Consider the following 26,041-nt stretch of genomic DNA (forward strand, 5'->3'; position numbering starts at 1 on the left):
GAGGTTCCTCTCCGCCCACCTCTCCAGCCTGTCCAAGTCTCTTTGAATGGCAGCACAGCCCTCTGGTGTATCGGCCACTCCTCCCAGTTTTGTATCATCAGCAAACTTTTTTCACTTTCAAAAGAGACTGTTGGTCTGTTTCCAGCCTTGATATCCAACATCTGTGTTTGCTTGTTAGTTATTTATTCTTATGTGTAGGATGGTCCTTGTTCACAGGGAGCTACCTAAATAATTTGTTTTTCAATAAACTGCTATCTATCTTGGCTAGCAGAGATCAAACGAGTTCACCTTCTGAAAAACAAATTGCTTTGTAACAAAAAAGAAAAAAGAGGGTAGGTTATTCAGAGCAGCAATTTGCAGAGCAAGAGTCCAGTTTGCTATTGATAAGAATTGGCTTTGAGTTTCACCAAACTCTAATCTATTTAGCAGCTTTTGTCTCTCCTTGACCAAACTAGATAGATATTCAGGGGAAAGAGTCTCTCTTGCAACTTGAGTTCAATTAGAGTTCTTAGTTCTTTAATCCAGCTCTAGTATTGGGAGTCTCTAATTCGTTGCTTGTGGTGGCTCATTTTAACAAGGCACCTCATCTTACCTTAAAAGTTGGCRTCTTGTCCTAGTGTTTAAATACATTTTAAAATAAAATAAATCTTTAATACCACAACTCCCTTTCTTTCCCAGCATGAACAGCAGTATCCATGCCACATCCATACTGTTAAGTACCCTGTAAATCTCCCAGTTTAGTTATTGCCCTATAGGATGTGTGTCTGTTCTCGTCTGGGACTAGCTAGTGTGCCGCTTCAGTCACTCGCTGTCCCCGTGCACTGGAGTTTGCGGAGACTGTGGCAGAGGGACTCTTTCTGCCCATTCTGCCCCTCTTGACGTTCCTTGTACCAGGTATGCCCCCTCTGTTCCCTTTGCCTTGCCTGGTAGCACAGAGGTGGAAAATGGGGACAAAGAGCGTGTTCAGCAAGAGGCTGTCGCCTGCACCAGGGGCTGCAGGTTACTTTTGCTGCTGTGAGTAAATAGTTTGTCCCGTAGTCCAAATGCTAACCAGTAATGTGAAGTCGCAAAGATCGCAACTGTGGTGGTGTCAGTATACAAGAATTCCAGTGTTGCTCAATGGCCCCTTGTTTGTTAATGACAGAGTTTGCTGCTTAACTGTGTTTTTCAATATTTGACTTAGGAGCAAGGGCTGGCTCCAGAATTTTCTTTTTACTGTAATAGTTTTTCCCAGGAAGTGAATGTTAAGTAAGGCTGTGAATAGAGATCGAGAGGAGGCTGGTGATACCAAGGAAATTTATTTAAYGTAGAAGGGGAGATGCATGTAAGATAGGAAGAAGAAATAACACAGTGGGAACTGAATATTCAAGAACAAGATTCATAACAGCATGAAATGTAAAAGAGGATTATATTTAAAGAGACTGTGTTTTCAGTTCTGTATTAACATACATATTTAATGTCTGACTCTTTAATATATATTTCATTAGGCTTAGAAAATCCTTGAAGAGTGTGTGCATTGACTGTTCAGTTACTTGAATGTGATATAGTATGCCTTGTTTTGATTAGTTCTACTCAGTATGAAGTGCACAAATACAAATGGCTATCAAAGAACTCATTACCAAATCATGGTCTGTTAAAGCAAATTTATAGTAAAGCTTTTCCATCTTTCAGATAATGGTTCAATCAGTTTTCCCAAGTATCTGTCTATATTTTAATTAAATCTGCTTGCCTAAAGAACTGGTATGATCTCAATATTTGTTTTTAAACAGCTGATGACATAAAGCCATGCCCACGTTGTGCTGCTTATATAATAAAAATGAATGATGGAAGCTGCAATCATATGACTTGTGCTGTCTGTGGCTGTGAATTCTGTTGGCTATGTATGAAAGAGATCTCAGATTTACATTATTTAAGGTACGTTTAAGAAAAAAAGTTCAATGTGATTGATAATATTTCTCTAAAGTGTATAGAGGTAGATTTCTGGGTGCTATAAATCTGTTTTACTTCCTACTGGAGTAGAGAATCAAAGTTGAAGCATCTGTATCTGAGAATTAAGTTAGTTTTCCATGCAAATATTTAAATCAGTAAACTTATTTTTATTTCAATTTTTATTCCAAGTTTTTTGTGTCTGAAGTATGTACTTAGTACAACGAATGAAATGTTAGATGATGTCTTGATACTGATGTATTGTGTTCATACTAAGCAACACAGCAACTCTGATGATACCAAGTTACCTGTGAACCACAGATTGGCGTGTGGTAGCAAACAATATGCTCCTCAGTATGTTGCAAAATATGCTGGAAAGCTGAAAAAAATCTGAAGAAATGGTTATTGATGATTTGGTGTTTGTAACATATATATCTTGACCCTTTCCAGGAACTGTAGTTCTGTACTTAGTGAGCAGTTCAGTTCTGTGTGGTTGTGTAGATATCCTTGCAATTTCTTTACAATTTTCTTGCATCTTCTTACTATTAGCCCATCAGGTTGCACATTTTGGGGAAAGAAACCTTGGAGCCGTAAGAAGAAAATACTGTGGCAACTAGGGACACTTGTTGGAGCTCCCATAGGAATTGCGTTAATAGCCGGCATTGCTATTCCTGCTATGATTATTGGAATTCCTGTGTATGTGGGACGTAAGGTAAAATGTGCTGCAACTTCTAATGTACTTCAGGTTTTACCTTTTACGTTGTGGAACGTAATATTATGTGTGTTCAGTTGGCTGTCTTTACCAACCTTTTCCAAATAAAAGAAAGCAATTGTTTAGAAAACTTCTGTATGAGTTATGTACAGGAGAGGCAGTGTTTATCAGAATATAGCTTCTCTTTTCGTATAGGTGAAACAAAACTTTGAAAAACAGATTTGTGTTTTGCCTTGGAAGTCCTTGCATGCTTTTTCAAAATTGCTTTGTTTTTAGCCTCTGATTTCCCCTGTTTCCCTAGAACTAAACAATATCCAGGGGAGAGAGAAAGCAACAAGAAAATGCTTTCTATTTTTCTTAGCAGCAGATAGATACCAATAGTTTAGTATAAAATTCTACTCTCTTATAAAAAGGCATAGGTGTGCATGCATGCACACATTTCAGTGTTTATACTTGGCAGCTTATAAATCGCCTCTGGCCAATCTGCCATGTGGAGCACTGCTCAGCACAAGTAGCTAACAGCATCTATTGTTTGCGGGAATTGGCTAGAAATGGCCACCTTAACAAGAAGGTAGTTAATGTATTTCCTCTCAAAAAATACCTACTGGCTGCTAGTATAAAGTAGATGACAAATTGCAAGTTAGAATTACCTTTCTCTCTCCCCTTTTTTTCTTCCTTTCAACTTCTCCTATTTGTAATTCAGGATAAAATAGTAAATTATTCACATCATTTGGAAATGGGCTTTTTGAAATGTTGGCTTGGTTCAGCAGGTGCTAAATTCTGAGTTGCACATGCTGGAAGGCTTACTCAGAGGATGTGTTTACTCCTGCTTTTACCAACGTAAATTCTCACAGTGACTGGTACAGGTTTGCACCTATAATTCTGCATCTTTGTGTTCTGGGAGATTCTTTCTTTCTTTCTGTCCCACATGAGCTGTTGCTGCTAGACAGGAAGTTTAGAGATTCAGATCTTCCAATCTATCCTTTTTCAGCCTTACTCCTACCTTCTGCTATGGTGGTTTTTGTGACTCTCCCCTTCTGTTTTCTTTTATTCCCATACAGTTATTGAATCCTTGTAGATAATAGGAGGAGAAAGGCAGCTGTTACCTGTTTCCAGTTACAATGACACATTCTGCTTTTCTTGTTAAACTCTTGGACAGGTCCCTGTCACTGAGCACCTTTCACATATTAATGATAAAGTCTCACAGTTAATCTGGGAGGCAACCTCAAGAGAACTTGAATTTCACCCCACTGCTTAATGGTCAGTTCTGTTACTCCTGTCAGATGTTTGAGCTTTTCTTCAGAACCTCTGGTGATGGAGATTTCACAGTCCCTCCAGGCCTCATTGCCCTAATGCATCTGATTTTACTGACGTTTAACATCTCTTCCTACACTAAATTCTTTTTGCCCTATCTGTAATTGATATCAAGAATCCTTTTGCTTTGCAACATCTTATTACATATTTGATCATTTCTCAGTCTACTTTCATTCTCATCTCTAAACAAATCCAATGCTTTCAGGTTTTCTTGGCAAACTGTACTTTTAGAGCTCTGATCGTCATGTCCATCTCTTCTGGATTTCTTTCCAGATGTTCATACCTCCTTTGTTTTTTGTGCAGTTTGAATGCAGCAATGAAGCTGAAGCACTACTACTTATTGTTGAGCTAGCTGAAAAAATACCTGTTCATTCTTCAAGCAGTGATCCTCTTCGTATGACTAGCAGTTGTCTCTTTCTCAACAACATGCTGTTTTGATTGTGTGTATTCTAAATCCTATACATTTTCCCACTGTACTAGTACATGGGCAATTGGTCTCTTCCCAAGTGAAGTTTTGCATTTGCTCCCATTGTGTTGCATCTAAGTCCTTTCAGGCCATTCTTTCAGTTTGTGAAGACTAGTGTGAATTTAGGCATTCTTGCAGCCCTGTTAAGGTTGGTATTATCCTAAAAACTTAACACACCTGYTCTCCTCCTTCCATCTACCAGGTGAATGAAAATGTTGAATACTCTTGGATCCACAGCAGACCTCTTGGGGAAAAGTGTAGGGGGAAGAGTTTCAACTTGGGGAGTGAAAAAAAGTTAATGACAACTCTGGTATTTTCTGTCAGCTTTGTATTAAGCTAATAGTAATCTTCTCTAAAACCATTTTTCAGTTCAGACCATTGTAGCCTGTTTGAGTGTCATACAAGAAAACGTCAATTTTATTGAAGTCAGTGTGACATTTGCTGCTCCCCCCCATCCTCAAGGCCAATTATCCTGTCTTAAAAGCAAACAAAATTGACATGATTTCTACTTGAGGTGCCTGATTTTCAGGAAATTGAAGTTCAGTTCATTGGTCTAATTCCCCAGATCCTTGTTTTGAACCTTTTTAAAAATCATCATTGCAGTTTAACCTTTTCCAGTTTTCTTGTGTGTGTTTTTTTTCCCTCAGACAATTTACAACAAATAACGATTTTCAAAAATTACTGTTAGTGGCTCTGATATTGGGGCTGCTAAGGTATTTTCAGATCAACTCATTTAAGTATGCCCTGACCTGCTGTTCTCCTACAGATCTCACTATTTTGCCACCGGTATTAGCGCTGCCAGTCACCTAGCTCACAGTTAATCTTTAGCAAAGACTGAAGGGAGGAAAAAAAAATAGGGCTCCAGTTTCATCTGCTGGATGTCTTTATACTCTTTGTTAAATAGAAAATCTATCCATCTTGGTTTCCCTCTTACTAGCAATGTACTTGTAGAATAATTTCTTGGTAACTTTGATGTCCCTTGCTTTGTCTCCTTTATGTTAACCTTCCTGATTTTGTCCCGACACCCTCATGCTGTTCCTTTATACCCATTCATAGTAATCTGACCTACTTAGTTTTCTTAGTGTTGCTCCTTCTTGGATAAAGAAAGCTAAGTTGTCCTTTTACAACATTCTTTCTACTGCCTGGGAAGAATCTGTGCTTGTGCTTTTGATAGTTTCCTTGAGGAACTGCTAGTTATCCTTACTTTTTCCTTATATATATATGTGTGTGTGTGTGTGTGTGTATATGCATATGTGTATGCTTCTTGTAATACCTTACCTATCAGTTTTCTACTGTTATTGAAATCTCTCCTTTTTTTCAGCCCAGTGTTTGTATTTGGTTATTCTCTGTTCTTTCTTTCCTTGGGATTCTGAATTCTGTTATTTCATGGTTATTCTTAGCTATGTGACCTTCTCACTTCATGTTCTCAATTAGTTTCTCCCTGTAACCACTCCATTACATAAGGGTGGCTGAACACTGGCACAGGTTTTCCAGAGAGGTGGTGGAGTCTCCATCCTTAGAGATATCCACAACCCGACTGGACAGTGTCCTGGGCAACCTGCTGTAGGTGACCCTGCTTGAGCAGGGGGGTTGGACCAGACAATCTCCAGAGGCCCCTTCCAACCCCACCTATTCTGTAATTCTGTGATTTTTTTTTTTTTTAATGTTTAAAATAAATCTGGTAGCCTTTATAGATAAAATTGTTGGCTGTATTTACCCTTGTTTGGGTAAAGTTGTCCTTAGTAGTCAAATGCAGTGCTTCAAGTGATCCTGCTAACTGCCCTGTAAAACCTGATCTTCCTGGATTGGTAATTCCTACACATGCACGCTCATGTTCATTTTTCCCTTTTAATCAGTACCCACAGGTTTTCTGTAAGCAGGCTCCACATTCAGATGCTCTCTTTCTCTGTGTCTGCATAATGTACCTCAGAGCAAGTAGATGCATTCTTGTTACCTAAAGCAGTGTCTTCTCCCCCTTTTCCCCCCTTTTTGTCTTGTCTGAACAAGTGAAAAGCTGTGTATTCAAGAATGAAAACCACCCTACCAAATCGCTAATTGAAATTATAGTTTAGAAAGCTCAACGTATAGTAAAGCTCTTCATTGTTCTGGGGGGTGGGGGGGATGATTGGGAAAAAGTGTGAGTTTGATCAGATGTGGCAATTCTTTAATACTGAAAATTGTCAACTTTTCCCAACTATGTAAGCTGGAGTAATGATTAAAAAAAAAAAAAAAAAAACAAAACACTACACATGGGTAATTTAGCTCTTAAGTTGGGGCTGGAAGTAAATGCTTAATTGCTGGATAGGAGGACTTCTAACTTTTAAGATTGTTGCCTAAAATTAAGAAAAGTATACATTTCCTTGTTCTTTCAGACAGGTTAAGGAATAAATTGTGATATAGAGTGTAGTCCCTCTAGAAGAGAGTAGGATACAGATTCTGAACTATCATATATCGTTTCTTCCATCCTTACAGCAATATATGAGTAATGAAAACATACCCTAAAAAAACCTTCTTCTTTTCTTCTCTCAAGATTCACAATCGATATGAAGGCAAAGACATTTCAAAGCACAAGCGAAACTTGGCAATAGCAGGTGGTGTAACCTTGTCTGTAATTGTTTCTCCAGTCGTAGCCGCGGTAACTGTAGGTAAGCAAATATTACTATTTTGTACATTGGTAGCACCTTGCAACCAGAGTTTTATAAGCATTCATGAATAAAGCACTTAGCTGAGCCAGGTAATATAATTTCCTCTAACAGGTGAGGAAACCAAGGCATAGAAAAGACATGAAGTGTTTGAGGTTATGCATTTATTGAGGCAGAATAGAGTAAAACCTTTGGGAAATGCTGCATTGTAATGAAGAATTAGAAATAATTTTTATCTTAACTGCAAATTGAAGTTTACGCATTGTCACATCTGTATTTTTAAACTGAAATATTTTAAAGTTTTATAAAAATGACTGCCTAAGAAAAAGCTGATGCCACAGAGTCTGTTCATACTTAAATGATTTCATGTCAAACTTTGCTCAGCATAGTAGAAAAACAGCATCCTTTACATTTAACATTATAGTAATTGATTCACTTTTTACGTTATGCTCTGGGAGTCTATTTGAATCGTCATATTCTTTCTCACTGGAATTGTTGAGGATAGCATTTGAGGAAAATGTGGCTCTATATTGCAAGATATTTCTTCTTACCACGTAGTTTCAAGATCACTGTAAACCAGTCCTGATTTTGAAAGGAGTGGTCTTGCTTGGCACTGCATTGCTTTTTGTTTGTGCCAGCACAAGCATCTTTACAGTTGTGCAGTAAGCTGCTGTAGATAACTTATTCACATTAAGACCCATCATATTTAGTTTTAAGCTGGATCAGTTCCCTGATTCGATTCATTGCACAATCACATATGGCCCCCTTGTGCCAGAAGTAATGCTCAGACAAGAATGAGTGGCCTTGGGAAGACTGGGCTGCCACTTCTAGCAAGTGCTGGTTTAAATTGGCCGTGAAGCTGTGGCTTTAAACTGTGTGTTAACCATGGTGGACCACTGTACTAACGCATATATGCTCAGATTTCTGTCTACATTGCATTGCATTGTTCTCATGTAGCTGTGGTGTCAGATCCTAGAAGCTGCTGAATGGGTAGTGGGACACAGTCGTCTCATGGATATATTCATAGATTTACTCTAACTCATGATTCTTATTCCTGAGTAGAGATAAACCTTGGCTTTTAAGCGAAGGAGTTGTTTTTATTTTGTGGGTTTTTACTCTTGCACTTCTGCCAATAACACATGGTCTCCAGTCTCAGAGCATAATATGGCTTTCCAAAATAATGACCCTGAAAATATAAATTTCTTTCTTGAATTCTGAGGAATTTCTAGTAAAAGGGACTCTTTATAACTGGAACCCTTCATTTAGATTAGACTGGGGAGCCTTTGCATTGGGTCCACATCTGTCCTGGCTTTTTGGGAATGTGCCTGCTTGCCATTTTAAATCTGCCTTTTTTCCGTACGTTCCATGTACTTCCATCAGCAAAACTTTAAATGGCTTAATTCATATGCCAAAAGGGTAGCTTTCACAGTCCACTAGAAGTGGTGAAATAAATGCATGTGCATATCTATGTGCAGTTTAGCCCAGTGCCTTTCACTGTTTTTCCCTTACCTCTCCCCTTACTCCCTGGAATTGATTCCATTTTAAAAATTTTAATTATGAATGTTTTTCTTAAAAAAGAAAACAATGTAATACAATAAACATGAAAATACCATGGTAATAATCATGTTAAGTCCTGTTAAATCAATAACAAAACCCTGTCTCACTTCAGTGGATACAAGGTCAAGCCCCTTATTAAAGGTAGTAACATTTTTAGTTGAATGACATTTGAAATGGATCTGTGCTATTTCTGCTTCTCAGGTGGAACATTATTAACGGTCCCTGATGGGGCTTATATGAACCTTTTAAGTATCAAGTATTTTCATTTTGTTTGTAAAAGATGTTATAGACATACTAGAAGTATTAATTCATTCAGCATTATGCTTCTGTGCCTACCAATGCTGATGGAGGACCTTCTGCCTGCTGAAAGTACTTTCTTATTATTTCATCTTAGTGACTTACCAATATTTCATAATTTCTCTCCCTCTTGAATTTTTTTCAACTGTAAAATATTAAGTAGTTACGGTATATGGAATCACTTGTATAAAAGATTTTTAAAAAGCCCTTATATTGAATAAAAGGCTTTGTGCTTTCTTCTGTAGGTATTGGTGTTCCCATTATGCTGGCTTATGTGTATGGAGTTGTTCCAATTTCACTCTGCCGAAGTGGAGGTTGTGGAGTGTCAGCAGGCAACGGAAAGGGTGTCAGGATAGAATTCGACGATGAAAATGATATAAATGTTGGTGGAACAAATRCAGCTGTAGGTAAGAAAGTTCAGTGATTTATTTTCTATAAATCTGGGCTTTGTGCCAGATTTGATATGACCACCTGTACTTAGTGGTCATACACACCAGAGTACTTATTTTCAGAAGAGATACTGTACAGTTAGGGCTACCTCCATTCTTTGTTGAAAGACCCATTCTCAGCTGAGGGGAGCACTTCCCTGGGTTCATGCTGCACCATGGTGCAATACCAGTTCCTGCTCGCTTGGGCATYGAGCAAGGCAGTCCCAGGCCTATCGTGTACTGAATTCCGTGCAAGTTTTTCTCCTGCTCTCAACACAACACCAAGTGAAAGATAACAGCTTTCTTATTCTTAATATGAATTAAATGCAAATATGTGACTTTCGGGCAATAAAAAGCACAATCATATTGTCACCCCCTTTTACCAGCCAGTGCCTCTGGAGTAATTCTTTAGCGGAGAGAGTTTTTCTCTGAAGCGGACACACATTAGTTTCTTAGAATGCAGTCTTACAACTCGATCTGCATGACTGAAAGCTACCTGAGCATCCTACTTACATTTCCCTTCCTTTCCAACAGCCAGCAGGATCTCAAAAGTGCAGAAACACAGCACAGTGAATCCACAGCCAAATCTTACGTTAGACTAGTCAAGAGAACAAAAGGGTTTTATTTTCAATCTTTTTCTTTCCGGTCAGTTCTCAGAGTGCAGATTCAAAGTAGTGATGCATTCAAGCTGCTCTTAGCCATTTTAATCAAAGACAGACTTATGTAATGTCCTTTCCCTAGGTAAAAGTTGTAAGATAAAATTAACACTTTTTTTGGAATACTGGTCTGTGGAAGCTCTTAGCTTTCATCTTTTTATCCCTAATGGGGAAGCTAAATCCTTTTAGCTGCTGATCTGGTGCTTTTCTTTTTTAATTACACGACAGTACTCTTAATTATAGGATTGCTTTGTGTCCCTTGACTCCATGTTACCTGTCCTGTATGTGGTTAACTTTTCAGCAACTTAAGTATGGGACATCAGGCATAACCATTATAGCAACTCCAAGGAATGCACCATTTTTTGACCAAGTTATCTTTTCATCATAGTATGTTCTATAAATTGTTTTTCTCGGTGTTATTTCAGAAACAGTTTCCATGGTCACATTTTAGAAACTAGTGTGTTCTACTTCCATGAATGACAAGCCACCTTTATTTCTGTCTCTAGATACCACTTCAGTAGCAGAGGCACGTCATAACCCCAGTATAGGGGAAGGAAGCGTTGGAGGGCTGACTGGCAGCTTGAGTGCAAGTGGAAGCCACATGGATAGAATAGGAGCCATTCGAGACAACCTAAGTGAAACTGCTAGTACCATGGCACTGGCTGGGGCTAGTATAACAGGGAGTCTCTCAGGAAGTGCAATGGTTAACTGCTTTAACAGGTAAGAGACATGCTTACTACCATCAGAATCCAGCTCTAAATATAAGCAGAGGTGGTGTTAATAGTGTTTTGTTTTGTTTTGTTTTAATGTTTAAATGGGTTCTTGTTAAACTAACTGTCTCTGGGAGATAGAGCCAGTTCATCTGTGACAAGTTTATTGACTTCCAAAAGATCCTGCTGGAACACAATCCTCAAAGGAGACTGAATCTTTTTTTCAGGGTGAAAAGGGCCTGAGGTCTTATTCTCCCCCTTTGCAGGAGAGCAGCCTCTCCCCTGGAGTCAGAGGGAGGCACCTCATGTCTAATGCAGCGATGTTCTCAGACGGGAGTGCCTGTCCCTGCTTTCATCTCGCACTGAAGTTGAACTGCTGACTCGCCTAGCGTTGTCCGAGTACCAAATTGTGCCTTTGGGACACCTAGGTGGAGTGTGAATTCAAAATAGACGTAGGCAGGAGGGCAGGCAGCTTGGCATCTGCCTTGCTGAGGTGACAACTTTGTGTCACACATGTACCCATGCCTCCTGTGAATCAGGGCCCTTGTACCCTGAAAAGAAAGGGAGTGTTTGGAAAGAATTGTTAACATCCAGGGTTCAGGATGGAATTTGCTCCTTAAGAAAATAGGTAGTGTTTAGCACCTGATTTAAGAAATCCAGAATTCCAGGCTATATGGAATAACAAGGGCAGGACAACATCTAGAGTTTCCTTATGCTTGGGCTGATTCAGTCTGTGACTCTTGACTGAGGTACAGCTATCCTCCTCTTTAAAGAGCTGAGAGAGGGGAAAAAAAAAAATCTACAGTTCATTGTCAGAACATAGATAAACCAGGCATTTAGAAACAAAGTTTGAAATTGTATTTTAAATTAATTTCTGCTTTATCTGCTCAGCCCAAACTTCAGAGTGCTCAGGTTTCTATTATTCCTGTTGCAGTTGATACGTACTGAACAGTTCTATGCTTGTTATTTGATTAGTAATAATTGTGCAGCAGGAGAGACATGGGAACTATAAAGTCTTTAACTTGTGTATCCTTCTGATCGTGTTTTCCATTTTTACAGTACAGGATGTTATCTGTAGAAGAACTGTAGCTTAGCTTGGAAGTTTTTCTTGTAAATCTCAGGGAAGAGAGAATCTACAACTTCTTATTAACGTGCAACATTTTGCTTTGTTGGGAAGTTTGTTTATTGTTTTTGTTTTTCTCAATTAGAAAATAGACTTTTTTGACACTAGTAAGAGGAGGGCCTCTTTCAGTAGGGAAAATATGCCTATCTGTGGTGTAACTAATAAACTGTACTTAATATAGAAGGGTGGAGAAACTTTACAAGGTGACACTAATTTTTAACTAGGGTGCTTTAACTGTTGTAGCAGTATATGCAACTTTTTTTTTTTTTTTTTWAACTTTCCAAGATTGGAAGTACAAGCAGATGTGCAGAAAGAACGATACAGTCTGAGTGGAGAATCTGGCACGGTTAGCTTGGGAACAGTTAGCGACAATGCCAGTACCAAAGCAATGGCAGGATCCATTCTGAACTCCTATATCCCTTTGGACAGGTAAGAGAAACGTGGTAAAAATAGAAAACTAATAAGCCTTGCTTGTTAAAGGATATTTTAAGCATGCCTCAGCTGTTCTACTTTAACACTTACCCTTTGAAACCACAAATTTTGTTTGTTCCAAACTGAATTACATATGACTGCTTTATTTGTCGGGCATATCAGTGATCAAGTAAGGATGTTTTTCCAAAGAGGAACACGATCATTGTACCTCAAAAGCAGTTGATCTTTCAGACTTTGTGTTTCTCTCTGGGATTTTTTTTTTTTCTTTTTGGGGGGTTAAATACTTCCTTTAACTTTTTCTAAAACAAGCTACATCTCTAACTTTCTTCTGCTACGTATTTTGGAAAGCAGCAAGGGTTTGTTTGGCTGTATTGGTTGGCCTGTCTTAAAGATGGCTGCTTACACTCACAGATTCTTTCTTGTTCTAGGGAAGGCAACAGTATGGAAGTGCAAGTGGATATTGAATCAAAGCCAGCCAAATTCAGACATAACAGCGGAAGCAGTAGTGTCGATGACAGCAGTGCTGCAGGTCGTAATAATGCTGGTTGTTCATCGGTCTGCTTGCCAGAAAGCAAATCTAGTGCCACCAAGTGGTCCAAAGAAACAACAGCTGGGAAAAAATGCAAAGGTAAACTGAGAAAGAAAAGTAGCATGAAGATAAATGAGACAAGAGAGGACATGGATGCTCAGCTGTTGGAACAGCAAAGCACAAACTCTAGTGAATTTGACTCTCCCTCTCTTAGCGATAGTATTCCATCTGTAGCAGATTCTCACTCAAGTCATTTTTCTGAGTTTAGCTGCTCGGATATGGAAAGCATGAAAACTTCCTGTAGCCATGGTTCCAGTGATTATCATACTCGCTTTACCACAGTTAGTGTTCTCCCAGAGGTAGAAAACGATCGCTTGGAAAACTCTCCCCACCAGAGTGGAATTCCTGCGCTTGTTCCAACAGCTCCAAGCACTGATGTTCCACAGCTGAGCTATATTGCTGAAGAARGCATTAATAACGGATCTTCAACAGATGTAGATTTAGGTATTGGTGAAACACTGAAGGAAACAAACAATAACCATTCACAACATGCTGTGGAATTAAGCACTGCAATTCAGACTGAAATTTAAGCCTCTAAGTGCTGCAAAAACATTTACCACTAAAGAACCCTCTCTGAAAGCTGGTTGAATTACATGCGACTACCGTAAGTTTCAGGTAACCAGCAGAAGCAAGGTTTTGATGCAACTGCATTTTATATGTACCTGTCTAATAAGGGAGAATATTTCATATGGATCTTACAGACCTATGTGAAGAGACATGAAGGCTTTAACAAGTGCATTACAACAGTACAAATAAGTCCGTGTTTTGTATTTTTGCCACAACTTTGCTTGAAAGCAAATACTTGGTGTATTTAGATAAAATTGGCTAATTTGTAATATGTTAAATGCTAAAATGAATAATATTTCCTGCACTGTTCACTTGACAAATATGAGGTTTGGGATAAATGGGTGTTAGCTGAGCAGTAGTAACTTAAAACGAAACCATTCTAGGGTGAACTCCAGTTAAGGGAAACAAAAGTTTTGCAGAGACCTATACCAACATACTTCAGCAATGAATGTTTGTAATGATCATTATGGTTCATGACTGGACATGTTGTATTTAGAGTGCATGTAGAATGAATCGCATATTCTCAGATGGATGTAGCCTGTGTCAGATGAGTTTATATGTGTGTACACTTTGAGCAAGGTTATGGCATTTTACATAATTTTGAAGTAGATGAAATTGGTACTTGGTATATGGTAGAAAGGAAACGTCACCTGTGAAGAACAGTGGGGTTACTTATTTATTCATGCAACCAACCATGCAGCAGATAAAACTACTATATATTGTATAAAAACTGTAAAGAATTCATTGATTTATAAACATTGTAGAAAATAAGTTGCAGTTACCTTTCATTGGGGGGGGAAAAACGGTGCCCATCAATTCTTGGTGCCTTTGGAAAAGACTGGGTTTTAAGTGCCTGGTCGTTTGAGGATTTTACTGTAACGTTCTCCAGAATGTCCTCTTTGGCCACCTTGGATCACAAAAGAAAATTCTAGTGAATAAAATGACTGTGGTAGATAAATGTATAATAATAATGAAGTATTAGCCTACCAAAGACTCACTCAGGCTTTAGTGGATGACTTTCATATGACATCTCTTTGCGAGACATGCATATCTTCAGTCCCAGAATCAAAGTGCAGTGCAAAGATTGCACAAATGCAAAGATGGGTTCCAAATATGCTGGCTTTTTTCTTTTTCTTGTTTATTTTGCATATGGAAGATGTACAGCTGAACACAAGCTGAAGATGGCCAAAGCGCCTGCATTGTTAACATTTTTTGCTAAGTAATTCACAAAAATGGAAAAAAAAATTGTGAATATCAGAATAACAGTTAACAATGTTCTGTCTTGTGTTTCTTGTAAGTATTGCCATTGTGGTGCTACTGGAAGTTTGGTTGGATAAAAAGAAAATGCCATGAGCTGCAGTCCTCTTCCATGACTTATCCTCACCAGTTTCATTAATATGCTTATAACACTAGTGCCAGTTACACTATTTGATAATGCTTGTCATAGTATTTGTATATTTGCAATTTAGTTTTGCTCAATAATATGCGTGTAAACTGCATATCTGAAATAAATGTCTAAATACTAACTTCTAGTTGTCCTTTGTTTAGTGTGCTTGATAGCCTTATAAAAAAAAACTGTGTATGTCCCCGGAAGGCCCTTTTTTCTTTAAGGTGCTGACTACTGTCATGTCTTGCCTTCAGTTGTGCTTGTTTTCTTAGGTGCGCTTTGGAAGTTGAAAGCTTTGATTATTTGAAATACAGGTCCTAAAGCTAGTTGCATTTTTGTGTAAGATTTCAACATGATTTCTTTTCATCTTATACAGTAGCAATCTGAGCTGCCTCTACAGCAGGCAGGACAGTAAATGGTTTTCTGACAGCATGTAGCTCTGTATGTATATTATTCTATTTAAAAATTGCACCTAGTACAAGTGGATGACTATGGTCAGACTGCTGAGCTGAACTAGAACTCCACTTTCTCTGCCTGAAGCAACGCTGTTCCTGATTCACTTGATCTGTAAGGTATCTGTTCTGAAACGCTGCAAATTGACCAGTATTTCTGGGTAAACAACTGGTATTTTTTGCTTGGCTGAATGCGTGCTCATTAGGCTTGTTTTCTCACCTGCATTTTGACAGGCTCAGGAAGTAGGAAACAAACTAATTGGGATCCATTATAGAAGGAATACCTGGATCTGCCTCATTCCTAACCCATGCGTAAGCTGTATTTTGATCAGAGTGAATTTCAAGAAGATAACTGCTGTGCTGGGTCAATTCGAAAGCTACGGTTAGCAGAGGGTTCTTTCTCATATAGTTTCCAATGGTGGATGCTCAAGGAGAGAATAAGAAATAGGATGAGTGAAGCACCCAGGGTACCCTAGAAATAACTGCAAGGCATAAAGGCAATTTTTGCCATGTCTTCTGGCAGTCTGAATTGGAAGCAAATGTAAATTTTATATTTCGTGGCTGGGTTAGAATGTTAACAGTTCCCTTCTTATGCTCTGTTCCTGAYTGATTTTTTTTTTCTTATCTGACAAAGTGTGAATGATTTTAAAATACATTGTTATTGAAGAGCAAATGTATTGAATTAGGATCAGTATTAACTTAAGCACTTGCTGTTCATCTCCTTAGAAAGTCAGTTTGTGAATTCCCTGGTGTAAAAAGCCTATATAGAAAACTCTCTATTATAGTCAGGAACTCCAGTATAAAAGCTTCACCAGTTCTGTAGGTGGAGGCTAGAGAATGAAGTTGGAATAAAGCTGTTGCCGACGTAGTGAGCCAGTCGTGCTTCTGTCAAGCTGATGAAGGTTGTTCAGGGCCTTGTATTTCCAAACCTCTGAGTAAGTTAATTTTTGTGCAGTCTCATATGACCACCTTCAACTTAAGCCAGAAATTACTTGTTCTTTGCCATAAGGAAAGTGAACCTCTACTTTGGCTTTTGTTTGTTTTCAGTTCAGTTTTGCATCAGATGTCTCATACAGTAGCTATAAAAGTATTTGCTGATGTCATCTCCAGCTTTGAAAATGTATGTTTTGGCTTTATCCAGTACACTTACGAAACGGCGAGAGCACATAGATTTGTAGCAATGCAGTCTGGTGCTTACAGCAGGGAATTGGGAGTTGGAAGACCTGTTTCATTCTTCTGCGAATTTAAACCCATCTCTTAATCTCTCAGTACCTCAGTTTTGCTGTGCAGGAAATTAAAAATACAGTTTACTCTTGTAAGTAAGCTTTTTCAAATCATAGTGTGATTTTTTCAGTCACTCTGAAATCACCTTTGATAATTTTATATTATGTATTCAAAGGTAAGGAATAGTGTTTGGGGGAGGTTGTTTTTGTTTTTTTTTAGCAGAAAGCTTGTTCTGCTAATTCATTGGTAACTACTTCTATTCATGGGTAATATTTGAGATGGGAGGCAGTCACATGCACTGTCAACTAGAAGCGATCATTATGAAATTTAATGCAGCTTTGAATTTTATTTCGAGTCTGTTTAAAAAAAAAAAAAAGTAAAAGATACAACACTTCCACCAATACACTAATACAGAAGATGCCTCTATCTTATCTGTAGAATTGCTAGTATAAGAAAGAACTTGTTGGCATAAGTAAAGTTTTTCTTTTAGAGAAATAAACCACAGGAAAGGTCAAGTTACCTGAAGTTTACACCTGGTGTCCTGGCATTACAGTTTATTTTTGGAAATTTTCCTTATGGTTTCTGGCCAATTTGACTAATTTATGTCAGATGACGAATCTCAGGAGGAAATTAGTTTTAGCATCTGCTATATCAGAATACTTGAGATAGTTCAGGAAAAATATTAGACTGATCAGGACTTTATCATTTGGTACTTGCAATTATAAAAATTACTAAATTATCTTGCCTTGGAAATACTTGAGCGTTGCTTGACTTATTTCCATAATGCTACTTCCAGACTTTTTTTTTCCAAAGAGTTTCAACTTTAAACAAATGAAAGCTGCCATAAAAACTTTTCTTTCCAATTTGCATATGCTTTTTTGTAGTAAAAGGTCTGGACTTGCACATTATTTCCTCTCATTGAATTGGTGTGGCAGAATCTTGCATGTATGAGCTGAGTAGTTTTTACTGATATGTAAATTTTTGTCACTGTGACTGTGCAGACACACTGCGCAGTGCGCACAGGTTTCCTCCCCTCCATTGCCCTGGCAGTTCCAGGGACTTAAAAGATGCCGAAGGACAGGAGATGGCTGGGAGGAGAACATGCATGGAAAGCTGAAGTCCAGCTACTTGGTAGATAACCTTCCATGTTTGCCCCCCAGATGAGCAGCAATGTTACATCGCTGCGAAAGACAAGAGCATTTTTGGATGCCTCTGCACTGATGGAGGGAGGATTGATCAAGGTGCAACTAAAGCTGATACCAGGTCTGGTGTAATCTAGCATGTGGGCAGAGTCTCTTGTACTCCAAAGAGGAAGATTTTGGCAACTATCAACCAGATTGTGTATAGGATTTTGTAGCTCCTTTCTAAGGAGATGCAGAGTTTTCATATAAGATTTTGAAAGCTGCCATAAAGAAACCACAGAGAAGGTGGAATAGCCTCTTTCCTCTCTGTGAGGGCATGAAACCATCTCATGAACATGCGATTCCAAAAGGTGCTGGGACAAATCCCAAGCAGGACGCATTGGTCCCTTCTCTGTTATGTGAGCTGGAATTCAGTGYGCAGAATCACAGAATCGCTGAGGTTGGAAGGGACCTCTGGAGATCATCTAGTCCAACCCCCCTGCTCAAGCAGGGTCACCTAGAGCACATTGCACAGGATTGCATCCAGGCGCGTTTTGAATATCTCCAGAGAAGGAGACTCCACCACCTCTCAGGGCAACCTGTTCCAGTGCTCTGTCACCCTCACAGTGAAAAAGGTTTTCCTCATGTTCAGATGGAATTGTCTGTGTTCGCATCCTGTCGCTYGGCACCACTGAAAAGAGTCTGGTCCCATCCTCTCGACACCCTCCCTTCAGATACTTGTACACATTGATAAGATCTCCTCTCAGCCTTCTCTTCTCTAGGCTAAACAGGCCCAGCTCTCCCAGTCTTTCCTCATAAGAGAGATGTTCCAGTCCCCTAATCATCTTTGTAGCCCTTTGCTGGACTTGCTCCAGTAGTGCCACATCCCTCTTGTACTGGGGAGCCCAGAACTGGACGCAGTACTCCAGATGTGGCCTCACCAGTGCTGAGTAGAGGGGGAGGATCACCTCCCTCGACCTGCTGGCACCACTCTTCCTGATGCACCCCAGGATACCGTTGGCCTTCTTGGCCACAAGGGCACATTGCTGCCTCATGCTTAACTTGGTGTCCACCAGCACTCCCAGGTCCTTCTCTGCAGAGCTGCTTTCCAGCAGGTCAACCCCCAACCTGTACTGGTGCATGGGGTTATTCCTCCCCAGGTGCAGGACCCTGCACTTGCCGTTGTTGAACTTCATGAGGTTCCTCTCCGCCCACCTCTCCAGCCTGTCGAGGTCCCTCTGAATGGCAGCACAGCCCTCTGGGGTATCAGMCACTCCTCCCAGTTTTGTATCATCAGCAAACTTGCTGAGGGTGCGCTCTGTCCCTTCATCCAGGTCATTGATGAAGAAGTTGAACAAGACTGGACCCAGTACTGACCCCTGGGGGACACCGCTAGCTACAGGCCTCCAACTACACTCTGCGCCGCTGATCACAACCCTCTGAGCTCTGCCATTCAGCCAGTTCTCAGTCCACCTCACTGTCCACTCATCCAGCCCACACTTCCTGAGCTTGTCTATGAGGATGTTATGGGAGAAGCATCCCTCCTTCAGGCTGTAGTTAGTATAAGGGGTCTTTGGCTAAAGGAACTAGATGGTGTGGGGCATCTCACCCCCTTGTCATCATGAAGGAAACCATTGAGCCATGCTGGAGGGAGCCTCTTGGAGTAGCTGACTCCAGACCTCTTCTTTCTCTCTGCTGAAACAGTTCTGCTTGACTAAAGACCAGGTCATTGCTAAAATTATAGAATAATGTAGCAATGTATCTGAAACAATTATATTGAAACACAGGTACTTTAAAGTACCCTTGAGTACKTGGGACAGTGATAGTCATTTTTGAGGTTGTCAGTTTTATAGAGCCAAAACCCAAACTGCTGAGATGTCCAGGGAATTCACAGTGTAAAAAAAATATATATATATAATATATATATWTTTTTTTTCTCTGAGGAGGAGTCAAAATTTTTGCACATTTGGCTTTTTTTTTATAGAAGACAGCTATAGCTTTTCAGAAGGGGCTTCTGACTTTTGCAGTAACTTCTCTGGCTTGGTGGAGGGCTGCTGTCCGTGGCTCCCAGTTGGTCCTAGGACACAGCAGCTCTCATTGGCAAGAGGCACTGTAATCACTGCCACTGCCAACAAGCACGGGGCAGGTGCCCAGCGGAGAAGGGCCAGCCGCAGGCTCCCTGCGCTGCACCAATGTCTGCGCTGCTCCCACCCTCTGCTTCCACAGCCACTGCCCTTGTCTGCTTCAGTTCCCTCTTTCTTAGCAAAATCTGACCCATTTTCCCTTTGTGTCACTTCTTGGTCCCCCCAAGTGCAGTCTGCGTTGGGAGATGAGTGTCAGGAAGCTGCAGCTGGCCCCACTGCCGCTAGAGGCTGGCTGGGGATGGTGGCTGTGCCACGACCTGGAGAGCCGCAAAACCCTTCAAACGTGAGCTCTGCCCTACAGCTACTGCCGCAGCCCAGGGAGCAGCGAAGCACAGCATTCGGGATGCCTTCAGTCCCTGTTCCCGGCTCTGCAGTGAGGTTTCTGCGTGCCCTTGGCCAGCTTCATTTCTGCAATTGAAACCTGAGGTTTGCCTCTCATGAAGTGCCGAGAGCCACAACCGTCGCGCGGTTGCCTAGTGCTGAGCTGCTCTGGCAGCTCCCGCACCGGGCAGCRCTGGGTGATGGGGTGCCAGGACAACTATGGAGCTGCCAGCTCAGCCTCTCACCACCCAACAGGAGTTTGGGTAAACCTGTCCTGCTGCTGTGTCCTATAGGGCAGCAGCATGGCTGGGAGCGAGTGTGGCAACTAAGTAATGCAGATGAATAGACCTGTAATCCACATGCCAAGCTCCTGAATAACGCTTCTGGTGCCATCGGAGACTCCCAGCTATCATAGTGGACTGGACTCTCTGCAGGAAATGTGGTGATGGTCAAGTGGGCCATGTGTGAAGAGCCCAAAGTCCACAGTCAGCTTTGGGCCAGTTTCTGCCTTGGTTGGTTTCAGTTCTTCCTTGCCGTTGTGGTTTTGCTGTTCTTCTTTTCCCCTTGAAAAATGGCAGTGTTATTTCACCATCTTGCCCCAGGGGCAGGAGCTGCTGCAAAAGGGGTCAGAAATGCTCAAGGCAGGCCCTAAAGGGACACTGGCTTGTTGTTACTGATCAGCTCTCCACAATGAGCCTTCCCAGACTTTGGGTCCTGCATGACTGAGCCCGTCCACAGGAACCCACCGCAGGGGCACATTTCTGGCCAGGCTCAGCCCTGCTCTCTGCTCTCCATCCCACCTTGCACCAAGCGACCCAGCCACAGCTCCCTGCTGTCATGTGAGTACAGCTGTGAGGTTTCCCACGCTGGAGCCCATATCCTCCGCATACGTGTGCCACCGCATCCTCAGTGCTTCATGGAGGGGTGGTGCCGCCAAGCCTGTGGTCTTCCTAGCCAAGCACCATTTTGGGTGCTGGTGCAGAGCCCAGCCACGGGTGCCCCAGGAGCACTTCTCTGAAGCTGGGACACTTAGAGGCGCTGGCGCCAGCGCTCCCTCCTGCCAGGAGCAACCCCTCTGAGAGCTGGGGCGACCATCGGCCAGGCCTGCTGCCAGCCCAGATTCCTCCCTCCCCGCAGCCCTGCGTAACCGCGCGCAGAAAGCACAGTTTGACTCATCCCTTCTCACCGCCGGTGGTAATCGTGTCTGCTTGTGATCCCAAGGGGGCTGAGCCACGTGGTGACAGAGGAGCACGGAGGTCGCGGTGGTGTGACGGCGATGCTGGTGCAACATGGCTCCTGAGAAGCTGGTGGAACAAACGCCCTGTGGGTTATTGCCGTCGTTGTTGTCCTTGTGCAAGTTGGACRCCTCGAGGGAGCCTTGCAGGCAGCCGCAGCCGTGAACAACCATCGCTCTGTGCTGGGCCAGACCTGCGGCAGGTCCCCTGCTGCTGCCGTGGTGCTCCTGCATGGCCATGCGYTGAGACCAACCCGTGTTCTCCCCACAACGTGCCGGCGATGACCGCGGCCCTGTTTTCTCTTTGTGTGGCCGCAGGAGACGCGCGCAGGCCATGGAGGAAAGGAGCGGCTGGGGGCTGCGGTGGCCGAGGGCAGAAACAGCCGCGACGCYGCACCCGGCTCCCGCCTCTGCGCCGGCCCTCAGCGAGGGCGGGATGGTGCTGCGGGACGAAGGGCCCGAGACGGCAGCAGGAGACCRGCATCCCTTTGCCAGCCTCAGGGCCGAAACATAAACGTGATCCGTGTTTTGCTTTACAGATCCCACCGTATCCYACCGGCACCAAACCCACCCTGGAAGGGGAGATCTACCGCAAACGTGGAAAGCTGCCCGTGCCTCGCTCACATGCCGGTCGGGAAGGGGCGGACGCTGCCGTTCCTCCCTGCCCCGGTGCCTCGGGGGCGCGCGGGCCGGGCCCGGGAGGCGGCTCTGCCCGGCACAGCGTCCGCGGAGGTCGGCACGCAGGCGCCAGCCCCCCGTGGCGAGCAGCTTCGCGCCCAGCCGCACGTGCTTTCACCTCGTGGCCGGGGCCGATGAGAAGCCAAACAAGGGCAACTACAGCTTTTTTTGAGACATTCAGTTTACTGCTTTTAGTTTACAGCAAGTTGCTTTTACAACCAAAAATAGATGATGGAGTCTGCTCAGAAATGTGAGTTTTGTCCTACAGATGATAGATTAACAGAGAACTTTTCACTAGGCCTGTTAAAGGGCTATTATTGCTTATTATCGTTAAAATAAGGACATTAACCTATGAATTTCACCACAGCCTAAATTACAACGGTTGTGTCTAGTCATCAGACTCATGCTAATGTGATTTATGTGGCAAAAGCTACTGTGTCTTTGCAGACCATTTGCTCACGCTGTTTTTGGATACCCCATCCTGCGCACTGGGTGCTCATCTGCCCGTAGCCCCCCTTGTGTTTTAGCTCAAAGCAGCAGCTGTTGCTGCATTTACTTGTGAGGGCAGCATTTAACGGGGCATCGGAAATCTTGCACAAGCTGCAAGTGAAAGGCTTTAGTGCCCTGCACTGCTGCACCTGGAGGCTGCATCACCCACTAAAATGTGCTATATCCCTAACAGCACGTGGGCTAGTCAGTGAGGTGGTAAGCACTGCTGCCCAGGGAAAGATCCCGTAAAGGAGTAACTCCTTACGGATAAGTGATTTTTAATATCCCTTCAGCCAGATACCTGGGTCTGAGCACTGAACAAGTGCCAGAGTGCTGTTCATGAAGCTGTTCCCCAGCCCCTGCCAGAAAGGAGCGGGGGAGGAAAAGCAACAGCCCCGACGGGKTTAGTCCACTGGTGGCCTTGGATGTGCTGTGAAACTATCTGCAAAAGAAGCCTAAGTCTTCGCTTCTTGCCCTGGGACGGCATGGTTACTCTCGGGGCAAGAGTCTGTGTACCCCTGCTTTGTGCGTATTAACAGCCACCTCCCTTCTGAGACTTGATATAATTACAAAATGCATTTATATCAGGTCACTTTTCTTCTTCTTCTTTTCTTTTTTTAATAATGACCCCTCTCACATCTAGCTTTTAAAAAAAAAAAAAAACCTCTGCACATCCTATCTCAGCCCACTGCAGCATTCTTCTGAGAATTTTAGTCCTTCCAAGTCAATATAACTCAAGCCATAAATCTTGATTTACAAGTTGGGGGGGGGGGGAAGGTCTTGTTCCCTGCTGTTCAAAATATGTATTTTAGTTATTGAACAATTTAAATATCTCAGCTTGCGATCTTTGCACTGAAGCCGTGCAGAGAGCTATTTGCCACCAGAGTTCAGGGGGACAGTCCTATTCTTGGTTTTCCCGGTCTTGCTTTACAGGATAACATGGATGGAAGTTGGTAAGCCACTGCCTTCTCATCTCATTTTGTGTTTCCTGCCAGTGCAATGGCTTTTCTTGGAGCAGTTTGACCTGGCAACCTCGGGGGGGGGAAAGGAAGGGGAACGATAACTAATGCCAAGGGTAGAGCAGAGAGACTCAGATTTAAAAGCCAAGAGTGATTTAAAACAGGAAAAAAATAGACCAAGAGTGGATAGGGCAGGGGTTGCCAGGGGAAAGGATGATCTGACCCAGCAATGCAGAAGGCGGCAATTCAGCCACCCCGTGACGTCCGCTGCTGGCCACCTTGGCACTTGGTCTAAGTACAGCAGTGTTGGGAAGCCAGAATTGATTTTGGAGCCAGTCCAGCGGTGACGCCCCCCCCCCCCCCAAATTTCTTCCAGTGCACTAATGCTGCCCCATGAAAGGGGCAGGTTTTGAAGCCTGGTGGCCTTGTCCTGAGCTGTTCAGGCCAAATCAGCAGTATCATCTCTAAGTCTTTTAGTTTGCTTTTTGTAAGGTTTCTTTAGAAATGTGGTACCATCTCTCAGTCTCTCCCTCCAACACTTTCTGAAGTGAGGAGCCAACCTCAGTGAAAGCCAGAAGAAGCAGAGCCATCACCAGAATGACTGCAAGTGCTGCTAGCCCATTGGCGATGGGGTGTTACCGACCCGCATCAAACTTTTTAAATTTTTTTGCTTAACTTCATGAAAGTTTTTTTTTTTTTAACAATTGTTGATAACTTTTTTAATTTGAAGAACTGTATATGTAGTTGTCTATTTGACATCATTCTTTAAKCTCTGAAAGCAGTGAATGTTTCAGTTTCTTCTTTATTCCCTTGTACTTAAGAAAAATGTATTTTCTTTAACTTTGGAAGCTAAAGGCAAAAGATCCTAGTTGAGACAGTTGTGGGGTTACAAAATAAATGGACTGACACAATTTTTATAGACACTACACCCGAAATGATACTAAAGAATAGCTGTAGTAAAGGTATAGTACCCAAAACTTTAGGGGCCTGCTACCCTCCATGCAGGGTGATCACCATTATGGCATCACTGTTCACTGGCTTCAGCTTCAGAGGGTCATTTGGGAGCGAGGTTCATCGTAAGTTGCTGGAGGAAAGTCTGGCATCACCAGGGGGTGATCTGAAACACCCAAGCTAGGGAAGAGGGCGGCTGGGCCCAGGCTTGTCCAAGAACGTGCGTCTCAGATGTGGGTGGCCTCAGCAGTGTAGGACTTCAAAACAGTGTCTTCCTCCCTTCAGTATCATGGACTGAAGTGAGCTTTTTCTATTTTGTTTAAAAAAAAAAAAGAAAACAGCAGCTACTGGTAAGTGCCAAAGGCTGGGAATATTGTTTGACCTCCATGTTAAGTTATATTAGAGGAGTTAACTCCTGAAGAGGGGCCAGGTAGGTTGGTTGCTTAACTACTCAACCAACCAAAGATCGCTTACAATTGGCCTTAAACTGACGTGATAAGGTTCAGTCACAGGAAAAGTGAAAAACCGTTTGTTGCCGAACATTTAGCTGGGGCTGGGGTAAAGCTTTCGCGAGGGGCCTGGCCTCGTACTGCTGCTTTTGAGCAGATGGGCGCCAGGGCTCAGCCGTGCCCTTTGGAGGGGGCGGCTTCATGGCGCAGCACTGCTTAGGCAAACCGGGGCTGTTTGCTGTTTAATCTCTTGCTGAGTGTGTCTGAAACACGTGGACGCAAAGCTCCGGCTACGAGTGAGTGCTCCCTCCTGCCAGCTGGCTAACGGGTTTACTTGGAAACATGACCRACTGCAGCTCTTCATTTAGCCCTTATTAACGAGGTGCAATTTTAGCTTGCTGATCTGCTCAGCTCGTCATCACTTCTGTCTCAAACTGAGTTAGCCTCTGTCTCCTCTGCCTGTCAAGCTAGACTGTAGTAGTACAAAAGGTGTCTTCCCCTTTTTCTGCCGACTGCATCAAGGTTTCTAGTTTAATTACTAGGAATTGACTAAAGTTGTCCTAAAATTAATAGTGATGATGTGTATACCTATCTATGAATGCCATTTCTCTATTTCCTCATGGGCAAATGATCTCTCAGGAAGAAAACTTAATTTTGAAATCGCATCTTTTTAAGTCATAATAATAATTGGCCTGATTGATTGTCTTCTGTTTATTAAATAGTATTTTTATTGTGATTTACTGCTGCAAAGGGTCTGGTTTGTCTTCAGCGTCAAAATAAATCACACAATGAGATGCAAACTTTAGTAGTCAAGATTACTTTTCAGAAGATATCCAAAGAGCTTTTAATACTTGGGTTTGGTTTTCTTTTAGTGGCAGAGGGCAAGGTTTGACTAACTTCATCAAGAACTTTTGTGATTTGGTGTCTTCTGAAACTGGCTCTTACTCAACAGCTTTCAAGTAATTAAGACTATTTTAAAATTGTACAACTGTTTTTATGCTGTCTTTATCCACCCCCCCCAACTTTTTCCTAATCAATGTATTAACACCAGAACCCCAACTTAAAAGTTCTTTACCTTGTTCTAACAAACAGAGTTTTCCCCAGATAATAGCTAGACTTCCACCTTCTACTTAAATATGACACAGTGTATGATAACACTGTTAGCTAAATAGGATTTTTTTTTTTAACTTTAAGCCTTTTTGAACTTATGACT

General features: G+C 42.1%; 1 protein-coding gene across 1 annotated transcript in view; it reads left to right on the forward strand.

Moving 5' to 3' along the window:
- Positions 1-14,946, forward strand: part of RNF19A (ring finger protein 19A, RBR E3 ubiquitin protein ligase) — a 57,142-nt gene extending 42,196 nt beyond the window's left edge. The window contains exons 6-12 of the mRNA XM_026066726.1: positions 1,770-1,914; positions 2,476-2,638; positions 6,949-7,063; positions 9,160-9,321; positions 10,505-10,718; positions 12,117-12,260; positions 12,692-14,946. Coding sequence (XP_025922511.1) covers positions 1,770-1,914; positions 2,476-2,638; positions 6,949-7,063; positions 9,160-9,321; positions 10,505-10,718; positions 12,117-12,260; positions 12,692-13,382 — 1,634 coding nt within the window. The 3' untranslated portion in view covers positions 13,383-14,946. The remainder of the gene's footprint in view (positions 1-1,769; positions 1,915-2,475; positions 2,639-6,948; positions 7,064-9,159; positions 9,322-10,504; positions 10,719-12,116; positions 12,261-12,691) is intronic.
- The last annotated feature ends 11,095 nt before the right edge of the window (positions 14,947-26,041 follow it).

This window comes from Apteryx rowi, unplaced genomic scaffold (assembly GCF_003343035.1).
Source record: "Apteryx rowi isolate R43461 unplaced genomic scaffold, aptRow1 scaffold_247, whole genome shotgun sequence".
In the NCBI taxonomy this organism is placed as follows: domain Eukaryota; kingdom Metazoa; phylum Chordata; class Aves; order Apterygiformes; family Apterygidae; genus Apteryx; species Apteryx rowi.